Here is a 13,571-nt window from a genome sequence, read left to right on the forward strand (position 1 = left end):
GACTGCAACGTTCTCTGCTTCACAGAAACATGGCTTACTGGGAAGACGCTATCTGAGGCGGTGCAGCCAACGGGTTTCTCCACGCATCGCGCCGACAGAAACAAACATCTTTCTGGTAAGAAGAGTGGCGGGGGCGTATGCCTCATGACTAACGAGACATGGTGTGATGAAGGAAACATACAGGAACTCAAATCCTTCTGTTCACCTGATTTAGAATTCCTCACAATCAAATGTAGACCGCATTATCTTCCAAGAGAATTCTCCTCCATTATAATCACAGCCGTATATATCCCCCCCAAGCAGACACATCGATGGCTCTGAACGAACTTTATTTAACTCTTTGCAAACTGGAAACCATTTATCCGGAGGCTGCATTCATTGTAGCTGGGGATTTTAACAAAGCTAATCTGAAAACAAGACTCCCTAAATTTTACCAGCATATCGATTGCGCAACCAGGGGTGGTAAAACCTTGGATCATTGTTACTCTAACTTCCGCGACGCATATAAGGCCCTGCCCCGCCCCCCCTTTCGGAAAAGCTGACCACGACTCCATTTTGCTGATCCCTGCCTACAGGCAGAAACTAAAACAAGAGGCTCCCACGCTGAGGTCTGTCCAACGCTGGTCAGACCAAGCTGACTCCACACTCCAAGACTGCTTCCATCACGTGGACTGGGACATGTTTCGTATTGCGTCGAAGATGTCGTTCCCATAGCAACGATAAAAACATTCCCAAACCAGAAACCGTGGATTGATGGCAGCATTCGCGTGAAACTGAAAGCGCGAACCACTGCTTTTAATCAGGGCAAGGTGTCTGGTAATATGTCCGAATATAAACAATGCAGCTATTCCCTCCGCAAGGCTATTAAACAAGCTAAGCGTCAGTACAGAGACAAAGTGGAATCTCAATTCAATGGCTCAGACACAAGAGGCATGTGGCAGGGTCTACAGTCAATCACGGACTACAAGAAGAAACCCAGCCCAGTCACGGACCAGGATGTCTTGCTCCCAGGCAGACTAAATCACTTTTTGCCCGCTTTGAGGACAATACAGTGCCACTGACACGGCCTGCAACGAAAACATGCGGTCTCTCCTTCACTGCAGCCGAGGTGAGTAAGACATTTAAACGTGTTAACCCTCGCAAGGCTGCAGGCCCAGACGGCATCCCCAGCCGCGCCCTCAGAGCATGCGCAGACCAGCTGGCCGGTGTGTTTACGGACATATTCAATCAATCCCTATACCAGTCTGCTGTTCCCACATGCTTCAAGAGGGCCACCATTGTTCCTGTTCCCAAGAAAGCTAAGGTAACTGAGCTAAACGACTACCGCCCCGTAGCACTCACTTCCGTCATCATGAAGTGCTTTGAGAGACTAGTCAAGGACCATATCACCTCCACCCTACCTGACACCCTAGACCCACTCCAATTTGCTTACCGCCCAAATAGGTCCACAGACGATGCAATCTCAACCACACTGCACACTGCCCTAACCCACCTGGACAAGAGGAATACCTATGTGAGAATGCTGTTCATCGACTACAGCTCGGCATTCAATACCATAGTACCTCCAAGCTCGTCATCAAGCTCGAGACCCTGGGTCTCGACCCCGCCCTGTGCAACTGGGTACTGGACTTCCTGACGGGCCGCCCACAGGTGGTGAGGGTAGGCAACAACATCTCCTCCCGCTGATCCTCAACACGGGGCCCCACAAGGGTGCGTTCTGAGCCCTCTCCTGTACTCCCTGTTCACCCACGACTGCGTGGCCATGCACGCCTCCAACTCAATCATCAAGTTTGCGGACGACACAACAGTGGTAGGCTTGATTACCAACAACGACGAGACGGCCTACAGGGAGGAGGTGAGGGCCCTCGGAGTGTGGTGTCAGGAAAATAACCTCACACTCAACGTCAACAAAACTAAGGAGATGATTGTGGACTTCAGGAAACAGCAGAGGGAACACCCCTATCCACATCGATGGATCAGTAGTGGAGAGGGTAGCAAGTTTTAAGTTCCTCGGCATACACATCACAGACAAACTGAACTGGTCCACTCACACTGACAGCGTCGTGAAGAAGGCGCAGCAGCGCCTCTTCAACCTCAGGAGGCTGAAGAAATTCGGCTTGTCACCAAAAGCACTCACAAACTTCTACAGATGCACAATCGAGAGCATCCTGGCGGGCTGTATCACCGCCTGGTACGGCAACTGCTCCGCCCTCAACCGTAAGGCTCTCCAGAGGGTAGTGAGGTCTGCACAACGCATCACCGGGGGCAAACTACCTGCCCTCCAGGACACCTACACCACCCGATGTTACAGGAAGGCCATAAAGATCATCAAGGACATCAACCACCGAACCACTGCCTGTTCACCCCGCTATCATCCAGAAGGCGAGGTCAGTACAGGTGCATCAAAGCTGGGACCGAGAGACTGAAAAACAGCTTCTATCTCAAGGCCATCAGACTGTTAAACAGCAATCACTAACATTGTGTGGCTGCTGCCAACACACTGTCATTGACACTGACCCAACTCCAGCCACTTTAATAATGGGAATTGATGGGAAATGATGTAAATATATCACTAGCCACTTTAAACAATGCTACCTTATATAATGTTACTTACCCTACACTATTCATCTCATATGCATATGTATATACTGTACTCTAGATCATCGACTGCATTCTTATGTCACTAGCCACTTTAACTATGCCACTTTGTTTACTTTGTCTACATACTCATCTCATATGTATATACTGTACTCGATACCATCTACTGTATGCTGCTCTGTACCATCACTCATTCATATATCCTTATGTACATATTCCTTATCCCCTTACACTGTGTATAAGACAGTAGTTTTGGAATTGTTAGTTAGATTACTTGTTGGTTATCACTGCATTGTCGGAACTAGAAGCACAAGCATTTCGCTACACTCGCATTAACATCTGCTAACCATGTGTATGTGACAAATAAAATTTGATTTGATTTGATGATATCTATGAGGGTGCCCGTGTTTACGGATTTGGGGTTGTACCTGGTAGGTTCATTGATAATTTGTGTGAGATTGAGGGCATCAAGCTTAGACTGTAGGCTGGCCGGGGTGTAAAGCATGTCACAGTAAAAGTCACCTAGCAGCACGAGCTCTGAAGATAGATGGGGGGCAATCAATTCACATATGGTGTCCAGGGCACAGCTGGGGGCAGAGGGTGGTCTATAGCAAGCAGCAACGGTGAGAGACTTGTTTCTGGCAATATGTACTACATGTTGATGCAAGCGGTGAAGGGTTAGGTGGTGTACTGTACCAAGAAGACAATGATCAACATCTGCATCCAGTTGCATTCATTAGCCAAAGTTTATCCCTGTCTGAGTGTAATTACCCTGCTGATGAGACACATTTACATTTACATTTAAGTCATTTAGCAGACGCTCTTATCCAGAGCGACTTACAAATTGGTGCTTTCACCTTATGACATCCAGTGGAACAGCCACTTTACAATAGTGCATCTAGGTCTTTTAAGGGGGGGAGAAGGATTACTTTATCCTATCCTAGGTATTCCTTAAAGAGGTGGGGTTTCAGGTGTCTCCGGAAGGTGGTGATTGACTCCGCCACCTTCCGGAGACACCTGAAACCCCACCTCTTTAAGGAATACCTAGGATAGGATAAAGTAATCCTTCTCCCCCCCCTAAAGACCTAGATGCACTATTGTAAAGTGGCTGTTCCACTGGATGTCATAAGTGGAACAGCCACTTTACAATAGTGCATCTAGGTCTGCATCTAGGTCTAGGTCACAATATCTAGCATTAAAGTGGGCCATCGTTGATAAACTGCATGATTGCCTGTATGGAGCAAAGTTCGAGGTGAGAACAGACAACAATCTACTTACATACAGTACCAGTCAAGAGTTTGGACACCTACTCATTCCAGGGTTTTTCTTTATTTTTACTATTTTCTACATTGTAGAATAATAGTGAAGATATCAAAACTATGAAATAACACATATGGAATCATGTAGTAACCCAAAAATTGTTAAATAAATCCAAATATATTGTATATATGAGATTCTTCAGTAGCCACCCTTTGCCTCGATGACAGCTTTGCACACTCTTGGCATTCTCTCAACCAGCTTCACCTGGAATGCTTTTCCAACAGTCTTGAAGGAGTTCCCACATATGCTGAGCACTTGTTGGCTGCTTTTCCTTCACTCTGTGCTCCAACTCATCCCAAACCATCTCAATTGGGTTGAGGATTAGGTGATTGTGGAGGCCAGGTCATCTGATGCAGCACTCCATCACTCTGCTTCTTGGTAAAATAGCCCTTACACAGCCTGGAGGTGTGTTGGGTCATTGTCCTGATGAAAGCAAATGATAGTTCCACTAAGCCCAAACCAGATGGGATGGAGTATCGCAGCAGAATGCTGTGGTAGCCATACTGGTTAAGTGTGCCTTGAATTCTAAATAAATCACAGACAGTGTCACCAGCAAAGCACACCCCTCTATGCTTCACAGTGGGAACCACAAATGTGGGGGACATCCATTCACCTACTCTGCATCTCACAAAGACACGGAGGTTGGAAACAAAAATCTCCAATTTGGACTCATCAGACCAAAGGACAGATTTCCACTGGTTTAATGTCCATTGCTTGTGTTTCTTGGCCCAAGCAAGTCTCTTCTTCTTATTCAAATCAAATCAAATTTGATTGGTCACATACAGATGATTAGCAGATGTTAGTGCGAGTGTAGCGAAATGCTTGTGCTTCTAGTTCCGACCATGCAGTAATATCTAACAAATAATCGAACAATTTCACAACAACTACCTTATACACAGGAATGAATAACAATATGTACATATAAATATATGAATGAGCTATGGCTGAACGGCATAGGCAAGATGCAGTAGATGATATAGAGTACAGTATATACATATGAGATGAGTAATGTAAGGTATGTAAACATTATATAAAGTGGCATTGTTTAAAGTGACTAGTGATACATTTATTACATCCCATTTTTTATTATTAAAGTGGCTAGAGATTTGAGTCAGTATTTTGGCAGCAGCCACTCAATGTTAGTGATGGCTGTTTAACAGTCTGATGGCCTTGAGATAGAAGCTGTTTTTCAGTCTCTCGGTCCCAGCTTGGATGCACCTGTACTGACCTCGCCTTCTGGATGATAGCGGGGTGAACAGGCAGTGGCTTGGGTGGTTGTTGTCCTTGATGACCTTTTTGGCCTTCCTGTGACATCGGGTGGTGTAGGTGTCCTGGAGGGCAGGTAGTTTGCCCCCAGTGATGCGTTGTGTAGACCTCACTACCCTCTGGAGAGCCTTACGGTTGTGGGCAGAGCAGTTGCCGTACCAGGTGGAAAGGTTTGTGAGTGTTTTTGGTGACAAGCCAAATTTCTTCAGCCTCCTGAGGTTGATGAGGCGCTATTACGCCTTCTTCACCACGCGGTCTGTGTGGGTGGACCATTTCAGTTTGTCCGTGATGTGTACGCCGAGGAACTTAAAACTTTCCACCTTCTCCACCACTGTCCCGTCGATGTGGACAGGAGGGTGCTCCCTCTGCTGTTTCCTGAAGTCCACGATCATCTCCTTTGTTTTGTTGACGTTGAGTGTGAGGTTTTGTTCTGACACCATACTTTGAGGGCCCTCACCTCCTCCCTGTAGGCTGTCTCGTCATTGTTGGTAACCAAGCCTACCACTGTAGTGTCATCTGCAAACTTGAGGATTGAGTTGGAGGCGTGCATGCCCACGCAGTCGTGAGTGAACAGGGAGTACAGGAGAGGGCTGAGAACACACCATTGTTGGGCCCCAGTGTTGAGGATCAGCGGGGTGGAGATATTGTTTCCTACCCTCACCACTTGGGGGCGGCCCGTCAGAAAGTCCAGAAAGTCCAGGATCCAATTGCACAGGGCGGGGTCGAGACCCAGGGTCTCGAGCTTAATGACAAGTTTGGTGGGTACTATGGTGTTAAATGCTGAGCTGTAGTCGATGAACAGCATTCTCACATAGGTATTCCTCTTGTCCAGATGGGTTAGGGCCGTGTGCAGTGTGGTTGCGATTGCGTCGTCTGTGGACCTATTGGGGCGGTAAGCAAATTGGAGTGGGTCTAGGGTGTCAGGTAGGGTGGAGGTGATATGATCCTTGACCAGTCTCTCAAAGCACTTCATGATGATGGAAGTGAGTGCTATGGGGGGGATAGTCATTTAGCTCAGTTACCTTAGCTTTCTTGGGAACAGGAACAATGGTGGCCCTCTTGAAGCATGTTGGAACAGCAGACTGGGACAGGGATTGATTGAATATGTCCGTAAACACACCAGCCAGCTGGTCTGCGCATGCTCTCTGGACGCGGCTCGGGATGTCGTCTGGGCTGGCAGCCTTGCGAGGGTTAACACATTTAAATGTTTTACTCACGTTGGCTGCAGTGTCCTTTTAGTAGTGGTTTCTTTGACGCAATTCGACCATGACGGTCTGATTCACGTAGTCTCCTCTGAACAGTTGATGTTGAGATGTCTGTTACTTGAACTCTTGAACTCTGTGAAGCATTTATTAACTTTAATGAACTTTAATGAACTTATCTTCTGGTCTTCCTTTCCTATGGCGGTCCTCATGAGAGCCAGTTTCATCATAGCGCTTGATGGTTTTTGCGACTGCACTTGAAGAAACTTTAAAAGTTGTTGAAATTTTCCACACTGACTGACATTCCTGTCTTAAAGTAATGATGGCTTGTCGTTTCTCTTTGCTTATTTGAGCTTTTCTTGCCATAATATGGACTTGGTATTTTACCAAATAGGGCTATCTTCTGTATACCACCACTATCATGTCATAACACAACTGATTGGATCAAACACATAAAATGTACTTTTAACAAGGTACTTGTTAATTGAAATTGCCTACCTCATGAAGCTGATTGAGAGAGTGTGCAAAGCTGTCATCAAGGCAAAGGGTGGCTACTTTGAAGAATCTAAACTATTAAAAGGATTTTGATTTGTTTAACACTTTTTTGGTTTCAACATAATTCCATATGTGTTATTTCATAGTTTTGATGTCTTCACTATTATTTTGCAAGGTAGAAAATAGTAAAAAATTAAGAAAAACCTTTGAATGAGTAGGTGTGTCTAAACGTTTGACTGGTACTGTCGGTAGTTTTGCTCTAGGATGCCCACAAACTTGACAAGACACCTCTGAAGGTCCCCCGGTAACAGTTGAAGGAATGAATGGAAGTATATGCTGTATTGAGACTGTTTAGTGACAAAAAAATGGGTTAAATACATGTTAAAAAAAAAAAAAAATAAAATTAAAAATGTTTCCTGATCTTTATTATATCTCTCAGATAAAGGACAGACACTTCAGAACAAACCTCATTTTGAAACAATTTGGGGGACTATCTGTTGTTCCATGTAGTCAATCTGTTATTCAATGCGTTTGTAAGGGCTAATAGCAGTAAGGATAAACGTTGTTTTTTAAAATCTAATATTATTATTTTTTTAGATATTGAAAAAAATGGCATACTATGACCATCTTAAAACATTTCCATATAGCTCAGTTCCCGGCTTAGACAGGGCTTAGACAGGGCTACGGTGACTCAGGTGGGACAAACAACAGTACCTGTCAGGGTACGATATGCGAACATAGCACATCCACATCAAACCACACCCCCAAGACAACTCTCGTTTGACTTCAGTCCTAGCCGCTAGCATTTCTTAATGAGCAATCTTCAAAACGAGGCCAAATCAGGAAGTGCAGTCACCCTCTAAGGACTTTAATGAAATTAATCTGGTTCAAAAGACTTGTGTAGGTGGAACCATATGGAGTATACCTTAACATCATATTAATAAAGACTTGTGTAGGTGGAACCATATGGAATATACATTAACATCATTATTAATAAAGACTTGTGTAGGTGGAACCATATGGAGTATACCTTAACATCGTTATTAATAAAGACTTGTGTAGGTGGAACCATATGGAATATACCTTAACATAATTATTAATAAAGACTTGTATAGGTGGAACCATATGGAGTATACCTTAACATAATTATTAATAAAGACTTGTGTAGGTGGAACCATATGGAGTATACCTTAACATCATTATTAATAAAGACTTGTGTAGGTGGAACCATATGGAATATACCTTAACATAATTATTAATAAAGACTTGTGTAGGTGGAACCATATGGAGTATACCTTAACATAATTATTAATAAAGACTTGTGTAGGTGGAACCATATGGAATATACCTTAACATCATTATTAATAAAGACTTGTGTAGGTGGAACCATATGGAATATACCTTAACATAATTATTAATAAAGACTTGTGTAGGTGGAACCATATGGAGTATACCTTAACATAATTATTAATAAAGACTTGTGTAGGTGGAACCATATGGAATATACCTTAACATCATTATTAATAAAGACTTGTGTAGGTGGAACCATATGGAATATACCTTAACATAATTATTAATAAAGACTTGTGTAGATGGAACCATATGGAATATACCTTAACATCATTTTAACGTTTTGCCATTGCAAGATGGAGGCAATGAAGAACTGTGAACAACTCTTTCCTCCCATTCCACTGCTGTTGCTGAGGGCATTGTCATTTCCACTCTCATATATCTGGGTTTCACATTTTTGGAATCCCGCCTCGTGGCATTTAGCTCAGGAGAGAAAGTAATGATAGATTTGGGAGGAGCGGGGACCAGGTCTAAAACCCTTCATTCTTCCCTTTTTACAGTGAATCCTCAATGAAATCTCCCTCTATTCCCATCCATACTTCTGATATCAACTTGGGGTGATTTAAACCCCTTCATTTCACTATTTGCTCTATGTCAACTCTTTTATGAGCAGCCTGAATTATCAGTGTAGTGACAATTTATCACGTTGGCATGGTAATGAAGTCAAAGTGGGCGGATGACACGAGCTGGCACCTGTTGTGGGCGGAGAGGCGTAGTGGAGTCATTGATGACAGAGGGGCAGATGGGTTTGGCTCTACATGGAGGACGGAGGATCAGAGAGGAGAGAGTTACCCTACAGTAGGCATGAAATGCTGTGGCCCTCCGTGGTCTGTGTGTATAGAGAGTCCAGCCTGTTGTTCCCTGTGATGGAGAGCGTGTTTTCTCTGTGTGTTGTTGCTTTGTGTAGTCAGTGTGTTTGCTAAGTTTTGATGTGGCCAGAATAATCTATATATGCTTTGATTTGATTATTATTTTAATCAATATATACTTTGCGGTGTTCAGTGTACTCAGTGGGTTCAGTATGCTGAAACATTTGTCCTCCCACAATCAGAGCTGGCTACTGAACCATAAAGCAGAGACGAGCGTCGAGGAGAGGTGAGCAGGGCAGAGAAAAGAGCAGTGAGGAGAGGAGCCTCGTTCCCCTGGAGAACTCTCGATCCAGCACGCCTCCTCGGCCATGATACACACACACACACACTCACACATTAATTACGCTGCTTTGGCTGAGCCAGGACGATACTCCAGGGAAATCAACGTTTTAATGCATCTCTGATGCACACTTAATGAGAATTTTACACATTACGAATTCTCCTTTATTAGCCTGAATTTTTTATCCCATTTTTCTGCACGTCTCTGGAATGCCGGAATGGCTTTGGAACGTTAGAACCGCAACAGGTCCTCTGACAAAGTCACCGCGCTCACTGGCCGCTATCAACTTCCTCTTTCTCCATTTGTGCTTTCTGCAGCAGTTTATATACGACTTCTTCAAGGGTCATTTTCAGTGAATATGCCATTACCTTGTAATAAGTAGCCTACAGTATGTAAATACAGGCAATTTGATGAAGTGGTAAGTAAATTGTACTGCATACCTGTACTAGATAATAGCATTTTTACAGACAAACAAACAGGAGAACAAACAAACATAAGTTACTCTGGTATGATGTTTCCTATGTTCTTCCTCCCGTAGGCCCCAGGTAAGCTAGCCATCGAGGTATCGCACTTCCTGGAGTGGATGAGTCTGGAGCCTCAATCTGTAGTGTGGCTAGCTGTTCTGCAGCGTGTGGCTGTGGCCGAGTCCGCCAAGCACCAGGCCAAGTGTTACATCTGTAAACAGTGCCCCATCAAGGGATTCAGGTGGGTCATTTGTACCTCTATCGGAGATTAATAAAGGTGAATGTGTGACACACATACTATATGCACACGCAAAAAAAACCCCATCTAGGTTGAGGATAGAGCTATTGCTAAGACCTCTCTAATGTTACTGACTTTGACATGGTCTTCCTTTCTGCTGATCTGTCCTGACAGGTACCGCAGTCTTAAACAATTCAACGTGGACATCTGCCAGACGTGCTTCCTCACAGGAAACACCACCAAGGGAAAGAAGCTCCACTACCCCATCATGGAGTACTACACCCCAGTAAGAAGGAGTACTACACCCAGGCTGCCTCACGAATGGCACCCTATTCATATTTTAAAAAGTAGTGCACGATGCAGGGAATAGGGTGCACCTAGTACTGCATAGTAGTGCACTGTACAGGGAATAGGGTGCCATTTCCGACGCAGCCTATACTACGCTCTACACTACCATCTTAAAGGGACAATCTGCAGTTCAAACAATAACAAAGCGTCACCCCCTCCGCTGTTTGGGTAAAAAGCTGAGGGATGGGGTTGGGGAAACGTAACCACTCTCAAATCCATAGACAGAGCTATCGATGCAAGGACTGACCATACAAGATAACAATTATAGTTTTAACCATGGTTTGAGGCTATAGGGGAAAGTGGGGTAAGTTGAGACAAGTGGCTACTTGAGCCACCCCTTGTTTCTAGGAAACTATACCCCAAATGTAATGTGCCCAAATATTTAGGAAGAGGTTAGCCGGGGCTGACGGTGGCCAACAGCACCCCCCCCGATGTTCTCACTGCAAGAACATTCACACCCAATCAATAGATCAGGGTTTGGCTACATGTCCTGTATATGGTTTTCCAATAACTCATTTCAGAACTAAATCAGGATTAGCCGTGTTATAAGTGTCCTGAGGAGAAGCAACACAGATCATAGGAAGTGTGATCTAGAAGGTTACACCTAATATTGGAAAACATTGGAAAGCAATACAGCCAAATACAACAGCAAAACATTGATAACACTTGCATGTTTCCTGTAGAGCCTTGCTATCCTAATGGAAAAGTACCACAGAACTGAACCCGCCCTGGTTATCAAACAAACTATGAGGGCTGGAAGCCGCTCCGCTCGGGGATCACATACCAACTGACTGATCTAGCACATTTTGACAGATGGCACAGAACCACCATTCTCTCTGACTCCGGCTCAGTGCAAACACCTCTGACATGGCCAACCGGGGAGGGAAAAGCTGCTTAATTGCAAAAAAAAATGACTTGGAGAGGGTGATTAGCTGACGGGCGGCCGCTGGCGCACTAGAGTGATTTAAGACCCTTTCAGTGAATGCAGGGAGGTCTGGATATTCTTTCCCTCCACAAAGGTGTGTGGGGTTAATCCAGGCTGCTTTGCTGAGCTGTGGATCAAATCCCACAGGGAGTGTGGGAAGGCCAGCGGGACAGCCAACACTCTGGCCCTCTTGGTGGCCAGGGTGGCCTATCCCAGGGTGCTTTGCATCAGTATAGACCTGCCTGCTTGCTCCATAGCTCTGCTGTAATTGTGTTGGACAGAGGGAGTGTGCTGGAATGCCAAGAACCAAGGTCTCAGACAAACTCAGAATTGAACTGACTGGAATGGTTTTGCATAATAGATCGTTGTGTGTGTGTGTGTGTGTGTGTGTGTGTGTGTGTGTGTGTGTGTGTGTGTGTGTGTGTGTGTGTGTGTGTGTGTGTGTGTGTGTGTGTGTGTGTGTGTGTGTGTGTGTGTGTGTGTGTGTGTGTGTGTGTGTGTGTGTGTTATAAGGAGTAAGGAATTACATCCAAATGGACTCAATCCCTTCTTTAAGTATCTTACTTCCTAACAGCAGCAATAACTAAGCAGAAACCTGAAAGAAACCTTTTCTGTGTATGAGTCGGTTTCATATTCAAGTGTTTTATTCAGTTTGTCAAGTCACATTCAAAACAAGAATATGACTAATTCAAGTATATCATATTTAAATGATTTAGTTTAATCTAATACTTTTCTGTTTTTGAATATTCTGACCCCCAAAATTAATTGTCTGGAAATGAATGATTTCAAAAACCTTAATGAAGCTTACACTTTGTCAATCAAATGTGTAGACCTATGGATTCCTGCATGAATTGTATCTTTTGCTTGTTAATTAATTTATTTAAAAAGTATAGACTAATCCTATATGATATGCCTATTCACACTCATTATCCAACAAATTGAACATGTGATAAACCGTGTGCAACAAAGGAATGGATTTACAGGTATAGGCCTATATCCACATTGGCATCTGATATGATTGTATGGGAGTGTGGGGTAAATTGAGTCATCCCTTTTTCTAGGAGGTTATACATAAAGTTAATTATATGACCAAATATTTAGGGAGAAGTCATCATTTTATGGAGTCTGAAGGTTGAAACCACAAGGAAGTGGAAAAAATAAAAATTATTTTCAAAAATTCTCTAATGAATTTATTGGGTAATAGGTTCATGATGCTTGTATCTAAACCAAAATAGATCCTTTTAAGATTGTTTTATACATTCGTTGGGGTCTCCAAAGATACAATATGAGGTCTTAAACCTATCATGAAAGTGCATCCTTGTAGCTGTGTGGCTAATATAGTCAAAATGTTTGCCTTGGGGTAAGTTGAGCCAATGGCCACTATGCGTAATATGAACAGTAATTTTTGCAATGTTTCATGCATATGAACTCAAGATAGTGAATTTGTATTGTTACAGAGCAGACATCATCATGCCCTACAGTGGCTTGCGAAAGTATTCACCCCCTTGGCATTTTTCCTATTTTGTTACAAATTGGAGTTAAAATATATTTTGGGGGGTGTTTGTATCATTTGATTTGCACAACATGCCTATCACTTTAAAGATGCCAAATATGTTTTGTTGTGAAACAAACAAGTAATAAAACAAAAAAACAGAAATCTTGAGCATGCATAACTATTCACCCCCCCAAAGTCAATACTTTGTAGAGCCTCCTTTTGCTGCAGTTACAGCTGCAAGTCTCTTGGGGTATGTCTCTATAAGCTTGGCACATCGAGCCACTGGGATTTTTGCCCATTCTTCAAGGCAAAACTGCTCCAGCTCATTTTTGTTGGAGGGGTTCCCCTGGTGTACAGCAAGCTTTGAGTCATACCACAGTTTCTCAATTGGATTGAGGAGTGGGCTTTGACTTGGCCATTCCAAGACAATTAAATGTTTCCCCTTAAACCACTCGAGTGTTGCTTTACCAGTATGTTTAGGGTTATTGTCCTGCTGGAAGGTGAACCTCTGTCCTTGTCTCAAATCTCTGGAAGACTGAAACAGGTTTCCCTCAAGAATTTCCCTGTATTTAGCACCATCCATCATTCCTTCAATTCTGACCAGTTTCCCAGTCCCTGCAAATGAAAAACATCCTCACAGCATGATGCTGCCACCACCATGCTTCACTGTGGGGACGGTGTTCTCAGGGTGATAAGAGGTGCTGGGTTTGCACCAGACATA

General features: G+C 43.7%; 1 protein-coding gene across 1 annotated transcript in view; it reads left to right on the forward strand.

The window, feature by feature from the left end:
* Nucleotides 1-13,571, forward strand: part of LOC115130619 (dystrophin-related protein 2-like) — a 118,755-nt gene that overhangs the window by 81,229 nt on the left and 23,955 nt on the right. The window contains exons 14-15 of the mRNA XM_065019665.1: nt 9,919-10,085; nt 10,257-10,368. Of these exons, the coding sequence (XP_064875737.1) occupies nt 9,919-10,085; nt 10,257-10,368 (279 nt within the window). The remainder of the gene's footprint in view (nt 1-9,918; nt 10,086-10,256; nt 10,369-13,571) is intronic.

The sequence above is a fragment of the Oncorhynchus nerka genome, linkage group LG6 (genome assembly GCF_034236695.1).
Source record: "Oncorhynchus nerka isolate Pitt River linkage group LG6, Oner_Uvic_2.0, whole genome shotgun sequence".
Lineage (NCBI taxonomy): Eukaryota > Metazoa > Chordata > Actinopteri > Salmoniformes > Salmonidae > Oncorhynchus > Oncorhynchus nerka.